At 47.9% G+C, this 18,765-nt stretch overlaps 1 protein-coding gene across 1 annotated transcript; it reads left to right on the top strand.

The window, feature by feature from the left end:
* Positions 1-1,507: 1,507 nt before the first annotated feature.
* On the top strand, positions 1,508-16,775 carry LOC149427653 (borealin-2-like). The gene is made up of 10 exons (XM_089667819.1): positions 1,508-1,643; positions 4,998-5,126; positions 9,935-9,978; positions 10,080-10,140; positions 12,807-12,892; positions 12,965-13,020; positions 14,295-14,381; positions 15,579-15,678; positions 16,279-16,365; positions 16,722-16,775. The coding sequence occupies exons 1-10, from the start codon at positions 1,508-1,510 to the stop codon at positions 16,773-16,775; spliced, it is 840 nt and encodes a 279-aa protein (XP_089523945.1).
* Positions 16,776-18,765: the final 1,990 nt, after the last annotated feature.

Genomic DNA, 18,765 nt, shown 5'->3' with positions numbered 1-18,765 from the left:
TGGCTATGGGACAGGAAGTGAAGGAAAATCTCCCTTATGTGGCCACAGATGGTGAGAAAAAAAATTTGATCAGAGGTTTATTTATTTCAGGTACTTATATAGCGCCATCAATGTACGCAGCGCTTTACATATATATTGTACATTCACATCAGTCCCTAACCCTCAAGGGGTGTACAATCTAAGGTCCCTAACTCACATTCATACATACACATACTAGGGACAATTTAGACAGGAGCCAATTCACCTACCAGCATGTCTTTGGAGTGTGGGAGGAAACCGGAGTACCCGGAGAAAACCCATGCAGGCACAGGGAGGACATGCAAACTCCAGGCAGGTGGTGCCGTGGTTGGGATTCGAACCAATAACCCTAGTACTGCCAGGTGGAAGTGCTAACCATTTAGTGGAGTTATAATCCTTCCTTGCTCTATCCAAAATGGGAAAAAAAGATTTGCCTGTAGTTCTACTTGAAAGGCCCCTTTCACACGGGCGTTCCGTATGTCCGTTTTTCATCTGTCCATTCTGTGCCGGAAAAATGGGGGTCAGTGCCTTGTTTACCTTTTTTTTTTTCTCTTTTAAAATGGCAAGGTGACATTCCATTCATTCGTATGCAATAGCTGGATTATTCGTCAACGCACTGCAGCGCCTTCAAGGCTCATTCACACTATGTGCAGCGACTGGCATTTTTCTGCACTGGATTAAACGGCAGTCACCGCAAGGGCAACTGGTTTCTATGCCGCTCTTTTCACACCACAGCACTGGCAGTGCAGTTCTGAAAAATACAGACGTGCTACGTTTTATGGCGCTGCATGACACCACGTGTGCAATGCGCCGTGCTTTTGTGCGGAGACATAAACGAATTGTGACTTTGGGTACTTTAAATAAAGTTAAAAAAAATGAATCAGTGAAATGAGATGATACTACAGCTAAAAACTGCCAGCTGCCAGCACACCGAGCATGTAGCATGCGGCACAGAGTGAATGAACTCTAAAAAACTGTGTGTCGATGTGCATGCATTTTCTGTGCGTTGGGGTGTGAATGAGCCCCTAACCAAAGCTGTGCTAGGCACACTGAGGGGATTTACTAAAACTGGAGCACTCAGAATCTGGTGTACATGGCGGCCAATCAGCATCCAGCTTCAGCATGCACAATGAAACGTTGGTAATAAAACCTGGAAGCTGATTGGTTCCTACGCAGAACTGCACCAGATTTCGCACAGTCTGGTTTTAATAAATCAACCCCCATTGTTCACATTACAGGTGCTGAATAAAGGCCCCTGTGCAGGTAAAGGACTACATGAGCTCAACCCCCTCTCTTCACTATTACACACCCCTATATGCCCATCCCTCCCTGAAAAGCATAGCCCCACCCCCTTGTGATATAAATCAGGTGACTACTCTCTGGACCACACCTATGGGACCCTTTTGGTTGCATACAAGGAGAGCTGAGTGCTTCCGGCAGCTGTGATCAGGCTTGGCTTTGTGGTCTTCAAAGAGACGGTTTGAGGACAATGCATCCGAAAAGGGCCAGGAAGCAAGCGGGCCGAGCGAAGGGCAGCGGAGATTCTGGATTGGGGCTGGTGGACCCCCTGCAGGAACAGAAGAATGAGAAGATTCGCCTTTTCATGTTGGACTTTATTCAGCAAAGTGAGTCTCACAAACCAACCACACGTGAAGTGGTAATGTTCTGCAAACCATGCAAGGAGCGATGGAGCCCCACAGTCAAATCATTAAAGTACCCCCCCCCCCAATCCTGGTTGTTTGGACCCCATAGCATCATGGTCTGCAAGGGCTCTAGGTATGACTTTGGTCACATCTATGCATTGGTTGCATCTAGAGCTGGAACTACAGGCAATTGGGCTCTATAGAAAGACCATTAACCCCACCACGTCTCCCTAATCTCCATCATGAACACTGTTCCTTTGGTTGTACACCATAGTAATTGGCTTCATTGCTTTGGGGCCCCATAGTGGTTGCTTCATCAGTTATGTTCTTGGGTCACATCTATGCATTGGTTGCATCTAGAGCTGGAACTACAGGCAATTGGGCCCCATAGCAAGACCATTAACACCCCACACACACACACACACACACACCTACCACATCTCCCTAATCTCCATCCTGAACACTGTTCCTTTGGTTGTACACAATGGTAATTGGCTTCACAGCTTTGGGGCCCCAAAGTGGTTGCATCATTAGTTATGGTCCATTCAGGCACTTGGGCACTGCCCAGGGTCAGTAGGGGGCCCCATTAAATGTCCCTGGTCCTTTTGTTTTGTTTTTGTTTTTTTTGGGTGTGCTTTGAGTGTAGGCAAGGACACAGGAGCCCCATGATCCCCTATTGCTTGGGTGCCCCATGAGTTATCAGTCCACCCCACCACCACCACCTATCTCCCTAATCTTCCTCTTGTAGGCAAATTGGTTGTACAAAATAGTAAACTGCTCTCCTAGGAACTGTATAGAGGTTCCCCAACCACAGATCGATGGATCTGATCCAAAACCAAATTACCTGGATGATTCACTTTGTGGCTTCTGGGGCCCCATAGCGGCTGCGTGGTCTACTATGACTAGTTGTGGCCTGGGTTGCACTTATGCCCCATAACAAAACTAAAGAGACCCCCCCCCCCCCCCCCCGCCACCACCACCACCTTTATTCTCAAAGACCATTCCTTTGGCAGTGTGACATAATTGTGTAGCAATTATATAGCAGTTCCCCAAATTATAATATATAGATCTGAGGGTTCTTCTAAAAGTTTCTATGCTCTTGTAAACATGTACAAAAACATATATATCTAAGTTTTATTTGGAGCTCTCAGACTCTCACCAGACTGCGCATGGCGGCCAATCAGCTTCTGACATCAGTTTGTTCAATTAAGCTTTGATAAAATCTGGAAGCTGATTGGCTTCAATACAGAGCTGCACCAGATTTTGCACTCCAATTTTAGTCAATCAACTCCAAGTGTCCCCACTGGAAGATTTCCCTCTATTCTGTTGTGGGGACAGCTCAGCATTGTGAATTCTCTCACAATTCAAGCCCTATCCATGTCACCAGGGCAAACAAAGAGCAAGATTTCCTTTCCTTGACTTTCCTCTACTATATCCAACAACTGAGAGGTCGATCTGTAGATACACATTAATGTGTCCCACAGGGGTGGACAGACAACTTATGGGGCCCCCAAGCAATAGGGGATCATGGGGCCCCTGTGTCCTTGCCCAAACTCAAAAAAGCCTATTAAAAAGGTACCAGGGGCATCTCATGGGGCCCCCTACTGACTCCGGGCCCTCAGGCAGTGCCCGAGTTTCCAAATAGTCAGTCTGCCCCTGGTGCCCCATATACTAGACAAAAAATTTTTGAAAATCTGTCATTTGGGCTGTTCGTTTGTTTTTCATCCAGTTCTGCACAAATGGAAAATAGTTTGACTTTTCAAAGCCAAAAAAAACATGAACAGGTTGGAGAACTTCAGCCGAATGATAAATTGAAAGGTTAATGTGTGTTGCCAATCAAAAATCGAACTTTGTACTGTGCATATGTGACAACAAATGAAGAAAAAATGATTTATCATTGAAAATTCAGTCCTTACATGATGGCAATATCGGTCGCTCCCACGACCGAGTGTTTGTTATTGGAAGATGAGTTTGAATGATTTTTCAGCTAGTGTATGGTTAGCATTAGGCTTGTTTTTGAGATATGGATACTATGGCTAATTTTGTAGTATGTCAATCCTCAGCAAAAATGTGCAGAGTCATCCCCTCCATATAACTGGTGGTAGTTGGATTTGCTTTATGAAATCGGATTTTGCATTTACCTTTCATAGGTTGGATCGAACATATTTTTTAAAATTTGTTTTTTATTTTTTATTTTCCTTATTTGGCTTTTTTTCCTGTGTGAAGACATTTTATAAATGGGCCCCTTGGCATTCACAGAAAAGGTTAACTCCAGCCTAAACTGCTAGGCTAGGGTTTGCACATGAGGCTGACCTTGCTGTCCCTCTGAAAAGCAACCTGCTATGGATGTTTTTTCAAAGGAGTTTGATAGGGAAGTGAGGCTTATTTTAACCCTGTAAATGTTAAAACTGAGCCTCACACAATACATGGACATTGACTCCAGCAGATGGCGTTCAGCGGTGGTACTACCTGTCAAACATGGGGGGGAAGAGGGGGGTAATTTTTGCTTTGACATGTTCACATACCTTTCCGGCCCGGTTCACATTAAGCAATTTTGAATTGCAGGCAGAATCGCAGAAAGACATAATTAAGAATAACGGCATCCCAAACGCAGTGCAATTTTTCTGCGTAGCAGACTTGTGCGACAATCGCAGCAAAATAAGTTTAAAAATCGCGCTAAGCTTGTCACCTAAAAAAAAAAAAAAAAGTGCAGGAGCTTCTTTTGGGGAACAAATGCACATAGGACAGCCTATTGAAGTGGATGGGCTGCCCTATGTGTGACACACGTGTAAGTTGGCTTTTAGAATTGCCAATGCCAGATCTGAATGGGGCCTCCAGCTTCCTTTGCAGCTTAAGGGGGAGGGTAAAAATACAGCTCAACTACCTGCTTTTATGCTCTTCCCTCCCTCCTAACGCAGTTGTCAATGGGTTGGGTTTTGACCACGTTCTGGTGTATTGAAACTTCCACCTGGTTCCTCGGGAGTAGGGGGGCTTGTTCGCCCGGTTCCTCGGGAGTAGGGGGGCCTCTGTCCGCCCGGTTCCCCCGGGAGTAGGTGGGGGCCCTCTGTCCGCCCGGTTCCCCCGGGAGTAGGTGGGGGCCCTCTGTCCGCCCGGTTCCCCCGGGAGTAGGTGGGGGCCCTCTGTCCGCCCGGTTCCCCCGGGAGTAGGTGGGGGCCCTCTGTCCGCCCGGTTCCCCCGGGAGTAGGGGGCTTGTCTGCAACAGGTGAATTGAACTGTTGATCTGCTGGAGTTCTAGCCTTTCACCACTTGGTCGAAAACCAGAAAACTATGGCCGGGGTTCTAAGGTAGATTTCTGTTTGGTTATCTTCCTGTTAGGAAAAGATCGCATTGAGGAGGTGAAAAAGGAGCTGGAGGTCCTCGACGCTCTCCCAGACCAGATCCTGGAGGTGGAGCTCCTGAAGATGCCGCTATCCATCCGACAGATGAAGGTTGGAGACTATTACAGTGAGTCAAGTTTAATCAAAGACTATTGATGGGAAACTTTCTAACTTTTTTTTTTTAATTTAGTAAATCGACACCCAAAAACCTGACACATTTTAAAGCGTCTACATTTTAAATGTTTATGGGATCAGCACTCTTAGGATAGGCATGTATGGCCCGATTCTGCCCTTGATGCAGAGGCCCCATGTGGCACTCAAGCGAGAAAGTGGATTGGTTCTTTATGCTGCTTCTCCATCCCCTGACTTGTGGTCTGCTACACAGGGACCGCACAATACCAGGTCACATTCAGAAACAGGCATACCTCAAAAATAATGCCTCGGTTTATGGATTTTTTTTTCGCAATATGAAGCAAGTTTCCCCAGGATGCATTGTGCTTGGGAGGTTTATAGCACCGGCCCCGTGCCTTTAAAGTGCACTTTATAAAACGTTTTGAATAGGTAAGACTTTTTTTTTTTTTTTCTGACCTCCCAGAACGGATTCATTGGTTTTCAATGCAATCCTATGGGAAACCGCGTTTATGAATTTTTCACAATAGGAAATGTCCCGGAGAACGCTTTATTTATTTATTTATTGAGTTTATATAGCGCCAAAGGGTTTGCTCAGCGCTGTACAATAGAGGGGGGGACAATACATGAAACAGAACAGTAACATCAAACAGTACACAAGGGTAAGAGGGCCCTACTCTTTCGAGCTTACAATCTAGGAGGGAGGGGGTAGAGGCACAGGAGGAAACGGCTGTGGGGGATGGAGTGGTAGGAGGAGGGAAGGGCAGCGGCTGTTAGGTGAGGGTGGGGTAGGCTTCCCTGAAGAGGTGGGTTTTCAGGGAGCGCCTGAAGGTGAGGAGGGAAGGTGACAGTCTGATGGATTGGGGTAGTGAGTTCCAGAGGATGGGGGAGGACCTGGAGAAGTCTTGCAGTCGTGCGTGGGAGGAGGAGACCAGGGAGCAAGATAGAAGGAGGTCCTGTGAAGAGCGAGGGGTACGGGTAGGGTGGTACCTGGGAATCAGGTCGGTGAGGTAGTTAGGGGCAGTGTTGTGGATGGCCTTATAGGTCAGGATGAGCAATTTGAATTTAATGCGTTGGGCAATGGGGAGCCAGTGGAGGGAGAGGCAGAGGGGGGTGGCAGAGGTGGAGCGGCTGGTGAGGTGGATGAGTCTGGCTGCTGAGTTCAGGATGGTCTGAAGCGGGGAGAGCCTGCACTGGGGTAGGCCAGTGAGGAGGGAGTTGCAGTAGTCCAGGCGTGAGATAATCGGGGAGTGTACGAGTAATTTAGTGGTGTCTGGGGTAAGGAAGGAGCGTATTTTGGCGATGTTCCGGAGGTGGAGCCTGCATGTATTTGTGAGTGATTTGACATGAGGTTGAAAGGAAAGGTTTGAGTCCAGAATGACGCCAAGGACCTTGGCTTGCTGGGCGGGATTGATGGTGGTGTTGGTGATGATGGAAAGGATGGGGGGGGCGCGGGAAGGGGGAAAGACGAGAAGCTCGGTTTTGGAGAGGTTGAGTTTGAGGAAATGGAGCGACATCCAGTCAGAGATGTCGTTTAGGAGGTGAGTGATGCGGGCGGAGAATGTGGGGGTGAGGTGAGGGGTGGATAGGTAGATTTGAGTATCATCAGCATAGAGGTGGTAATTGAAGCCGTGGGAGTGTGAGTTTGCCAAGGGAGGAGGTGTAGATGGAGAAGAGAAGGGGTCCAAGGACAGAGCCCTGGGGGACCCCAACAGAGAGGGGGAGGGAAGAGGAGGTGGCATCGTTGTAGGAAACGCTGAAGGAGCGTTGGGATAGATAGGACGAGAACCAAGAGAGAGCTTTGTCTCTGATGCCAAGGGAGAGTAGTTTATTAAGGAGGAGGGGGTGGTCGACTGTGTCAAAGGCCGCGGAGAGGTCTAGGAGGAGGAGGACAGAGTAGTCGGCTTTGGCGGTTAGTAGATCGTTAATGATTTTGAGGAGGGCAGTTTCGGTGGCGTGTAGGGGACGGAAGCCGGACTGTAGTGGGTCAAGGAGGTTGCTGTCAGTTAGGTGGGCGCTTAGGCGATCGAAGACCAAGCGCTCAAGGAGCTTGGAAGTGAGTGGCAGCAGGGAAATTGGTCTGAGGTTGTTGAGGTCAGTGGGGTCCAGGGAGGGCTTTTTGAGTATGGGGGTGATGTGCGCATGTTTTAGGGGGGAGGGGAAGACGCCAGTAGAGAGGGAGAGATTGAAGATGTGGGTAAGGGAGCGGATGAGGGAAGAGGGGGGTGACCGGAGGAGTTGAGAGGGGATAGGGTCCAGGGGGCAGGTAGTGAGGCGGGCTTCTGAGAAGACTCTGGTGACTTCCTCAGTGGTAGTAGGGCTGAAGGAGTGCAGTGATGGGGGGGTTACGGTAGGCAGGGCCTTGGGTGTGGTGGGGGGCAGTGCCGTTGCGAGGTCAGAGGAGGGGAGAGATGAGGGGGTGATGGAAGGGGGGAGGCTAGATGGGGAGGTAGATTGCAAGTTGACTATGTCCTTGCGGATTGCGTCAATCTTGTTGTGGAGATGAGTGGCAATCTCGTGGGCGGTAAGTGAGGTACTGAGTGGAGGAGGGGGGGGAGAGAGCAGGGAGTTGAAGGTGGAGAAGTCGGCGAGGGCAGGTGGAGAGGGTGTTAATCAGGTTAACGAAGTAGGCCTGCTTGGCGGCGTGGAGGGAGGAGGTGTAGGTGAGGAAGGCAGATTTGTAGAGGCAGAATGCATGAGGGGACCTGGTTTTGCGCCATAGTCTCTCCAGCGCACGACTGCGACGTTTGAGGCATTTAGTATGGTCGTTCTGCCATGGTTGGAGCGGTCTGGGTTTGATGTTGCGTGTGGTTAGGGGTGCCAGAGAGTCTAGGGTAGCTGATAGTGAGTCGTTATACGCGGTGGTGGCTAGGTCAGGACATGACAGTGGAAGGATGCTGTTGTGTAAGCGGTCGGCAGCCGAGTGGAGGGTGGCTGGGTGCAGGTTGCGGCTGGTGATGGTTTGGCGCACTGGGGGGGGGGGGGAGTTAGGGGAAGGGGAGATGGAGAACATGAGGAGGTGGTGGTCGGAGAGAGGGAAGGGGGTGTTAGTGAAGTGGTTAAGGGTACAGAGGTGGGAGAAGACGAGGTCCAGGGTGTTCCCATTGATGTGGGTGGAGGATTGAGTGTATTATGTGAGTGCGAAGGAGGAGGTTAGGTGGAGGAGTTGGGAGGTAGCTGGGGTGTTGTCATTGATGGGGATGTTGAAGTCTCCGAGGATGATGGTCGGTAGCTCAGAGGAGAGGAAGAAGGGAAGCCAGGCGGCGAAGTCATCCAGGAAGCGGGCTATGGATCCGGGGGGCCTGTAGATCACTGCGATCCTTAGGGGGGTGGGTGAGAAGAGCCGGATGCAGTGAGCCTCGAAGGAGGAGAAGGTTAGGGAGGGGGGGTTAGGGAGGACCTGGAAGGTGCTCAGCGGTGATAGGAGCAGGCCGACACCACCACCTTTGTGACCGCTCAGTCTTGGTGAATGGGACCAGACGAGACCTCCATGGGAGAGTGCCGCAGGGGAGGTAGTGTCAGTGGCCTGTACCCAGGTTTCGGTGATGGCTAGGAGGTTGAGGGAGCGGGAGATGAAGAGGTCATGGATGGCAGTTAGTTTGTTGCAAACCGAACGGGCGTTCAGAAGTGCAACCGAGAGAGGGGGGATGGATGCAGGGAGGAGGTGCACAGGTATGAGGTTGAGGGGGTTGCGGCGGCTGGCGGGAGCAGGGGGGTCCCTGGAGGGGGAGTTCCTGGAGGGGGGGAGGGGTGGTGAGGGGCCAGGGTTCGGGGAGATGTCCCCAGCGGATAGGAGAAGGGTGAGGAGGGTGGCATGGGAATGGGAGGTGCAGGAGCGTGTGGGTCTGGTAGTGGTGGCACGTGGGTCGACCGGGGAGTGGAGTACCAGGAGGAGGTGGTGAGTGCCGTAGTGGGGAGAGGGCAGAAGTGAAGGGGCAATGTAGAGCTGTTTTGGGGGGGTGGGCGGGTAGAGGGAGGCGATTTTTGGGATGGAGGAGAGGAAAACGAGGAGGAGAAGTGCAGGTGGCATGCTGGGGTGAGTGCAATGCTGTTCGGGTCAGGGGAGGTGAAGGGATACAGGTCAGGGCGAGGTGATGTGGAGAGTCTGTATCACTGTGGAGGAGTCCACTAGAGTCCTTCTGTAGCTGCAATCTGTGGGTGCAGTATGCTGGCGTCCGAGGGGTCATCAGTGGGTCCGGTGGATTGGCGAGTGGAGGGGTCGTAGGGTGTGATGTCTGGGGGTGTTGGTAGGCACGGCGTCTGGTGATGCTGGCGGCTCGGTGACTGGAGATTCGCTGGGTGGTCCGGGAGATTCGCTGGGCGACGTCTTGATTCGCTGGGTGGTCCGGGTGTTGGGTGTCCAGAGGTGGTAGCTGGGTGCCCGGTAGCTGGGTGTCCAGGGGTGGTAGCTGGGTGCCCGGTAGCTGGGTGTCCAGGGGTGGTAGCTGGGTGTCCGGTAGCTGGGTGTCCGGTAGCTGGGTGTCCGGTAGCTGGGTGCTGGGTGTCCAGGGGTGGTAGCTGGGTGCCCGGTAGCTGGGTGCTGGGTGTCCAGGGGTGGTAGCTGGGTGCCCGGTAGCTGGGTGCTGGGTGTCCAGGGGTGGTAGCTGGGTGCCCGGTAGCTGGGTGCAGGGTGTCCAGGGGTTGGCCCAGAACCGATTGCTTTAAATTCATGAACCAAGGTACGCCTGTAATTGCAAATATATAAGCACACAGATTACTTTCTTTTTATGATCTGCTTGGAGATTGACAAACATTTGACATTATTGAATTGGAAAGCCAGATGTTGTCACGAATTCTTCCCTACAGAGCTGATGGGAGCAAACAAAGTGGAGAATGCTGCGTTGGCGAAGGTGAGGCCTGCTGGCTGTACTGGAAGCCATTTTAACATTCATGGGTTTTGATTTCTCTTTGGGGTTTTTTCTTTGTAAAATTGTTACTGCCTTCATTGCAGATGGACAGTCTGGACGAAGAGCTGCGTGAAGCCAAACTTGTAAGAAAGAACAGCAAAAGGGGTAAGGGCAAAGAGAGCTCGGCTTTACGTCTCTTATGGTCATTTTTGGCTTTACCAGAATAGCATTGTTGGTTATGTTCCCTTTGGCATACTTTTTCTTTTTCCAAACTTTTGTTGGTTAACCTCTTCATGCCGGTGCCTCCTAGCCCTTTAAGGGGTTCAGGTGCAAGGAGACGGGGCAGGGTTTTAGGGTCATGTGATCACTGTGATTCGCTGTCATGGAGGTCACATGATCGGAAAAGGTCTCGATCGCAAGGGGAGATCGGGACCTTTCCATGAGACAGACTTATGTGCTGGGAGCGCTCTCCGCACGTTTTCAAATGGTATGCAAATATGCGGCCGCTTGATTTGAAGGCCCAGCCACCAAGAGGCTGCATATTTGCATATGGTCAGCATCAAGGGGTTAAAATCCAAATAATTAACGTAGCACAAGGTTTGGCAATCTATCTGGACCCCTTTGTACCTGTTCTAGCCAAATGAGAATGGAAGAAGGCTCCCCAACCTAGTGCATCATCGTAAAACCTTTTATTAATCTAAAATGTTCCAATGTATTCACAGGAGTACATAGAAACACGTGACAAGATCCAGTCCCATAAATGCGTCCATCCACTGGTGTGCAGCTTGAGAGTTTCAAGGGCAATGCCCTCTTCCTCAGAGCCCAGGTTTACCATAATGCACTAGGTTGGTGCACCGCCTTCTGTTTACATTTCAGTTTAGTTTACCCCGATCTGAAGTGGGCAGCAAGGCCGTTGTGAAGGTGGTCTACTTCTCTGTGCAACAAGACTGAAGAGGAGTCTGCTCTGGGCCTACACTTGGGACTCTTAACATAGAGGACCCCATTCGCCTGTAGTGCTGACAAGGTTGTATGTATTTTGATCCAGATAAAGCTCATACGTTTATAGGGTTCAGAAACTATTTGTGACATTGCTGGCCACTCGATCTAGAAGAAGCATGAAAAGAGCATATTTTTCTCTGCTTTGAGTCTACATGGTCAGATATACACAATACACAAGGGAGACCTTGACTCCACCAGTAAAGCACTCCATGTACAGCACAACACACAAGTCCTTGGCTCCTCCAGAAGAACACTTTATACACTTCACAATGCACATAGGAAACCTTGGCTTTTGGCTCCACCAAAATCATTTTATGCGGAAAGGTCATGTCTGACCCTGACTCCACCAGAAGAACACATTGGGCACCACACAACACATGGGAGGCTTTAGTTCCTCCCAAGAACACTTAATGGGAGACACTGATTCCACCAAAACACTTTATGCACAGCACATAAATGTAGAACACCTGGGGGGATCAATGGTGGAGAGGGATCGGGGGGGATCAATGGTGAAGGATCTGGGGGGTTCTGGTAGATCACAAGCCTAATAATGGCATACAATTCCAAGCTGCAGTTTCTGAAGCGAGCAAAATCCTCTTACGAGAGGTATAGACTCCAAAGAGAGAAAATGTGGAATAGACTCCAAGAGTTGGTTCTGGCCAGCTCAGTGGATCGTTTTATAAAAGTCCTGGATTCTTTCTTGGATACACAGAATATAACTGGATATAACATTTTATAGGTAAAGTTGATCCAGGGAATATTCGATTGCCTCTCAGGGGATCAGGAAGGAATTTGTTCCCCTGCAGGAGCAAATTGGATCGTGCTTTGCTGGGTTTTTTTTGTCTTCCTCTGGATCAACTGTGGGTATAAAATTTGATTTTTTTTTTTTTTTCTCCCCTTTTTTAATGGTTGAACTAGACGGATGTGTCTTTCTTTCCAACAGGACTATTAGCCCTTGGCTCCTCCACAGTAACATTTTTTTTTTTTTTTATTTTCACAAAACATATACATAGTTCATATTAATTAAACTTTTAAATTTCATAACCTACAATATATACGTGTGTTTATTAACAGTCATAGGCGCCTTTCTCCCTCTTGAAACTCCATTTCTTCAACTTGTGACACTAAAGTTTGTTTCTAAAATAACAACCTTGTCTATACTTTACTGCTCTGTGCAGTGATTTTGCAGAGCAGCCCCGATCTTCTTCATTTTGGGTCTGCTCCTGGCTCCTCCTCCTTGAGCAGTGCCCCCAGGTAAAGCCACTCACTCTGGGGGAACCACTGCATGCTCATCCCCGAGCTGTTGCTCTGTATCCAAAAGACGCACAGAGCTGTGGCGTAGCCCTGCCCTCCGCACTCTCCTCATTGGCTCACTGGCTGCGATTGATGGGGCTCCCATTGCTGTCTCCGCCAATGAGAAGGAAGAGTCCCCATACAGCAGAGCCTGTCTAACTTTGATGGATTGGTGGAGGGGATGCGCTGCACACAGGTTTTTCACCTTCATGCATAGAAACCTTCAGACCTTTTAGAACCACTTTAAATTATATTCTGTACAACAAATTGTTTTCTGGCTGGTGACACAAATCACTTCCTGGAGTCACTATCCCAACAATGCTGAAAAAATTGAGGCTACTGGACCATGACTTTGGAAATTAGAAGCAATCAAAACCTTGGAAGATTTTAACCATTCACTCTTTATAAGTTGAGTAATTGGTAGCCACCAATAAAAGAAAATTTTAGGTTCTAACCCACAGGTAGAAGTTGGTTAAGCTATCAAAAGCACTTTGCATTGAAGAAAAGCTATATTTGGGATTTGACTCTGCTTTTTGTAGTTAAGGTGACGACCACTACAGAATACCATGATCCTGTCGGCTCCAAAGTGATGTCCACCACCCAGAAGAGCAGGACTGTCCAGAAGGTGAGTCTGTCAAATGGGCTGATTCCTGTTTTAAAATCATTAACTTTTTTTTTTCTTTTTTTACCTTTTCAGATCACCAAAAGTAAATCCTTTGTTGGTGACAGTGCCAAGAAGCCCACCATAGTAAGGTAGCTATGTAACCCTATCATTGATCTTATCTGCTCCTTTTCTGGTCTGTTAAATATATTGTAGAAGGCGTTTTTCTGTTCCACGCACAGGAAAATGGACATCAGACTACCCCCCCCCCCCCTCCCCTTTCTCACTGTGATTCACTGCAGCCAAAAATGACAGCTGCCCACTTAACCACTTTCGGTTTAATGTGTGGCCAGGGTGAACGGGCCCTTGCCTAACCCTAATTGGGTTTGGACGAGGGTGGAAGGGGCGAAGCTGGGATGAGGGTGGAACGGAAGGGGTTTTTTTTGTTTTGCCTTTTTTATTTTATTTTTTTCTCCCCCCACAGGAAAATCTGTACAATAAAGTTCCTCCTGCCACCATGAGTTCTCAATGAAGCACACATTTGGTCACTGCACTTGTAGCCCATTGACTGAAAGCGGTATTGAACCCAAAACCAAAAATATAATATCACAGCTTACCAATCAAATGGCTGCATTGGTTTTTTTCTTTTAGTTTTTCCCTCTGTTTTCAGCTGGTGATCTGGCCAGTAATATAACTCCTGTATTTGAGTATCCCCCCCACTCTAGATGGAGCACAGGGGGCACTTTTAGATATTCAGTCTGGGGGGAGGGGAGTGTTGCATGTACTAGCAGATTTAGATATCTAACAAAGCCAAACTCCAGCTAGCAAGAGCAGGGGGTCTGCACCCAGGCCCACCACGTTTACTGCAGCACCTCCACCATGTGCTCTTCTGTCCTGCTGGAGAAGGTGGACGGGGACCAGATCCTTCAGAGATGGGTGGGGTCTACAGAGCAAGTGGTAGTCAGCGCTGTTTTTGGAGGGCGGTGGGGGCAATAGGGGGCAGGGAGCTGAAAAACTAAGTTCTCCAAAGTGGGCCTTGGTTCAAAAAACAGAAATTACTGATCTGCTGTTCTGCAGCCCCTGCATTTAAAAATTCTGATTTTAAATACCATAAAAAAATTCTTGAACTGGAATCCAACGTACCTAAATGACCGCATTTCCTGTACTGTGCAGCATCATACTCACTAGATTTGAGATCACAATATTACCAGAAGGCCCAGCGATATCACCCCTTCATAGCTTCTGTCAGGGTATGTAGTATCATATTTATTCCTGGTGATCGTGGACTTGTTAAACTAGCATTTTTGGGGTGGGGGCTGCAAAATTCTGGCTTTATTTGTGTTTTTGTGCCTTCAATTATTATTTTTTTTTTTTTTGATGTTTTGACAAAATGACCATTTTTTTTTTTTTTTTTGCTCCATTTCAGGTCAATATCAGCCACCCCTCTCACTAAAGCGCCCAGGAAGGTTTTGTCATCAGTTTCATCCTGTCGAACTGAATCGCAGTTGTTCAGGTACCAAGCTTGGCTAATGTAGATTGGGGAGGGGGGGGGGTAAAAAGTCATTTATTTTGTTTTTTAGTTTTTTTTGGCAAGTACCGATACTTTCAGTCAAGTACTCGCCGATACCTTTCTGCATTGTGTTCTAAGCCCATACAAAATGAATTATATCAAATTGCACAGCAAAAAGTTACATGCTGTTTGAACAAGAATGCAGTGCGAACCCTGTCCAGATCGCATGCGACTTGCCGCACCGCTATCTGATCCTGTGATAGAAAGACGGAAGCGCCGTCTAAGTGCAGCACTCGGCAAACAGTTTAAAATGTTATCACGACTCGCATGCATAATATCTTGCATGTCAAATCCAAAACCAGCCGGTGCTCACAGGGCTGGAGGAGTTGGAAGTTCCGGGACCCCTGTAGGTTATAGGGCAGAGGTGATGTCAGCTTGGGGGTGGGGCCCCGCAGGTAGCCGATTTTGCCTTAGTTCTTCTGATTGTGATTGCAATGCCTGAAGTATATCATGGGTGCAATGCTCGGGCTCCTTCACACTACACCTGCAAGTACTCAATTATAGGGCTGGTGTAGGCAATCAATGGACTGCAATTTAAGTGATGTCACACTTGTGCTCTATGGATATCTACAAATTTATTACAGGTACTTATATAGAGCCATCAATTTACACAGCACTTTACATATATATTGTACATTCACATCAGTCCCTAACCCTCAAGGGGTGTACAATCTAAGGTCCCTAACTCAGTCATACATACACATACTAGGGCCAATTTAGACAGGATCCAATTAACCTACCAGCATGTCTTTGGAGTGTGGGAGGAAACTTGAGTACCCAGAGGAAACCCACACAGGCACAGGGAGAACATGCAAACTCAAGGCAGGTGGTGCTGTGGTTGGGATTCAAACCAACAACCCTAGTACTGCCAGGCGGAAGTGCTAACCATTTAGCCACTGTGCTGCCCCACAAGTTCCTCTGTCTTGATGTCAGAGGGTACATGTCTTCCATTCAGTGTTCTGTGAATGGGTGACATGGCTGTATGGGCATAGCTCAGATATTGAGGAGCGGGTGAGTAGAACAACTTGCCATTTCTTTTAATGGGGGGGTGCATTTCGACCATAATACACCCTGAATATGATTTTATCATGAAAGTGTGTCAGAAGGCAAACTTCTCTTAAACATCCTTGTCTGTATCAGAAACACCAGGTCATCACGGAACCGAGCAATGTCTTCACTGGGTGACCACCAGCTCATGGACGGCGTCCCACTTCTTCATATACCACTGGTGGATGGCCAGGTAACTACTACAGATGTTCTCTGCATTTTTTTTTTTTCAGGTAAAAGTTTGATTAATGCAAAGGTTTACAAAGGCATCACAGTTGGTAAAACACAATTTAACCCATCTCAACCAGTCCATGTGTAGGAGTTGGATACATCAGGACTTACTATTACTCTGTATGACACAAAAATCTGAGAAACAATTATACAGTCAGGTTTGCATAATAGATGTGGAGAACCCGTACATCGATCTTAAACCGTACATCGATCTTAAACCGTACATCGATCTTAAACCGTACCTATAGTGTCCAGCTTATGATGCACACATTTGTATGGAGAAAAAAACTAGCTCCTGCATGCAAGAGAAATGAGCCACCCAGGAATGGAATCCTGGCTCAGCAGTCATGGCACCAGCTGGAACATGGGCACGGGCTAATAGAGAAGTTGCATCCTCAGTGGTTACATAAACTGCTGGAAATGTTTAAAAATTGAGTGTTTGTCACTGAAAATTACTTTCTGGGCCTAAATTTTGCCTAAAGGTCCATAGGTCTGGGACTGGTGATGGGACTGTATTTTGTTTAATACTTTATTTTTTATTTTTTTATTTTTTTATCCCCAGACTCTGTCTTCAGCTGTTGATGATCTGGAGTCTGTGGATGTGGAGCTGCTGAGACCGGACACCGTGCAACATATTCACACTCTTGTAGTAAGCCTAACCATCACCCACTTACACCATCAGCAGTGTTGTGTGATTTGCCTTTAATTCCTAAAAAAGCCAATGTGTTTGAACAGTTAGGGCTTGTTAACACCATGCCACTGAGCTGCATTTGCATAACATCACACAGGTATGGTGTGAACAGGGCACACGGTTAACAAGTTTTTTTCTATGTGCCCTGCTCATACATGTGAGTTAGTATGCAAGAAATGCAGCTGGGCATGGTGTGGGCATGCTTTTATACAGAATGAATGGGGAAAAATAAACATTTATTATTTATTAATTTTATTATTTTTAATTTATATTTTATTATATTTAAAAAAAAAAAAACATTTTCCTTTCTCCAGGGTCGGCTGACCAATTTGTGTACCAAAGCTCAGCAGCAGGGAACCAGCCAATGACCTGAGCCACAACTAAATGTGAACAGAGGCCACATGAAGAATCTACTTGCTATGAAAAAGTTGTCCAGTTTTTATTGTCGTTTTTTTTTATATTTGATACTTTAGTGGTTTATATGTGTATTAAATGCCAATAAATTATGAATAATTACTGTTTTACCTACAATCTTGTCTGTGTACATTAACATGGCATTGGCCATCCTGTGACAATACCAGAGGTGTACTTGGATAGGATAAATACCCTCAATACTTTCAATCTGGAGTTATTACCCACAGTACTTGCATTCCAGATGCTGAGTCCTCTGGGTTGATTGACACCCAGTACCCAGTTCCTTTTTAGTATACTGACAGCATAGGAGGTAGGGCCATGATTCCCATTGAATCTTACTAAGGGGGTGTCACCACAATGCTCTTAATAGTCTATTGAAACGCTGAGTGGCGGTGGCTTTGTGACATCCACCCCATTCTCGGCATTAGCTGAAGGCCATCCCAGCTCAGCGAAGACCCACAACAAAACTGTCAAATGACTGTCCTAAAGTGGGGTTTGGGGATGGGGGGGGTGCATGTGTACACCATATTGCAAGGTATTGGGCCGCCATCTCTCTCTCCCTCGTCCGTAGGGTTCAATATTGAGTTGGCCCCGCCCTTTGCAGCTATAACAGCTTCAACTCTTCTGGGAAGGCCGTCCACAAGGTTTAGGAGGGTGTCTATGGGAAGGTTGGACCATTCTTCCAGAAGCACATTTGTGAGGTCAGGCACTGATGTCGGGGGAGGAGGCCTGGCTCACAGTCTCCGCTCTAATTCATCCCAAAGGTGTTCTATGGGGTTGAGATCAGGACTCTGTGCAGGCCAGTCAAGTTCCTCCACCCCAAACTCTCTCCTCCTGTCTTTATGGACCTTGCTTTGTGCACTATTGCGCAGTCATGTTGGAACAGAAAGGAGCCATCTCCAAACCCTTCCCACAAAGTTGGGAGCATGAAATTGTCCAAAATGTCTTGGTATGCTGATGCCTTAAGAGTTCCCTTCATTGGAACTAGGGGGCCAAGCCCAACCTGTAGAAAACTCCACACCATAATCCCCTCCACCAAACTTGGCACAATGTATTCAGACGAGTACTGTTCTGGCAACCACCAAATCCAAACATGTCCATCGGATTGCCAGAGAAGCGTGATTGGTCACTCCAGAGAACACGTCTCCACTGCTCTATAGTCCAGTGGCGGTGTGCTTTACACCACGGCATCCGACGCTTTGCATTGCACTTGGTGATGTAAGGCTTGGATGCAGCTGCTCGGCCATGCAAACCCATTCCATGAAGCTCTCTACACACTGTTGTTGGGCTCATGTGAAGGCCACACCAAGTTTGGAGGTCTTTAGCTATTGACTCTGCAGACAGTTGGCAACTTCTGTGCACTGTGCCCTTCAGCATGTGCTGACCCTGCTGTCATGTGACGTGGTCTACCATTTGGTGGCTGAGTTGCTGTTGCCTCCACTTTGTTATAATCCCACTAACAGCTGACCGTGGAATATTTAGTAGCCAGGAAATTTCAGATGGATTTATTGCACAGGAAGCAACCTATGGGCCATAGGTTTTTCATAGACATTTTGATTGGGTCTGCTAGCCAGTTTTTCAGGCAAACCCATTTGGAACCTCTATTTTCCTCCTGTGGACCAGCGGGTGTAAACAGACATGTGTCTGTTTACACCCACCAACATCCAATCTGCCAAAGACTGAGGCTCCATTCTCCTTTCATCTGTTGGATGGGAAGGCAAGACAGGTGGAAACAAAGGAGTTTTCATCTGGTTGCCCATAGAAAACAGCAGGCTGTCTGCTCTGCAGCAGTGGTGGAGACACAGACCTGTCATCCACATGCTCAGTGGGGGATCAGTGGAAAGATCCCCTGCTGAGCAAGCAGATCTGCTGACAGGTCTGCCCCATGTGAAAGGAGCCTATGTACCATTCTTGGAGTCGCTGAGGTCCTGAGAGCGACCCATT

This window comes from Staurois parvus, unplaced genomic scaffold (assembly GCF_062004578.1).
Source record: "Staurois parvus isolate SC_StPar_1 unplaced genomic scaffold, SC_StPar_1.0 ptg003601l, whole genome shotgun sequence".
NCBI classification, from domain to species: Eukaryota; Metazoa; Chordata; class Amphibia; order Anura; family Ranidae; genus Staurois; species Staurois parvus.
This window is presented reverse-complemented; position numbering and strand designations above follow the sequence as displayed.

Bases quoted from the DNA above. Each gene is read 5' to 3' on its own strand.
- LOC149427653 (XM_089667819.1), top strand. From the start codon at position 1,508: ATGCATCCGAAAAGGGCCAGGAAGCAAGCGGGCCGAGCGAAGGGCAGC. The intron at 9,979-10,079 runs GTGAGGCCTGCT...CCTTCATTGCAG, and splicing joins AGAATGCTGCGTTGGCGAAG to ATGGACAGTCTGGACGAAGA. The intron at 12,893-12,964 runs GTGAGTCTGTCA...TTACCTTTTCAG, and splicing joins AGAGCAGGACTGTCCAGAAG to ATCACCAAAAGTAAATCCTT.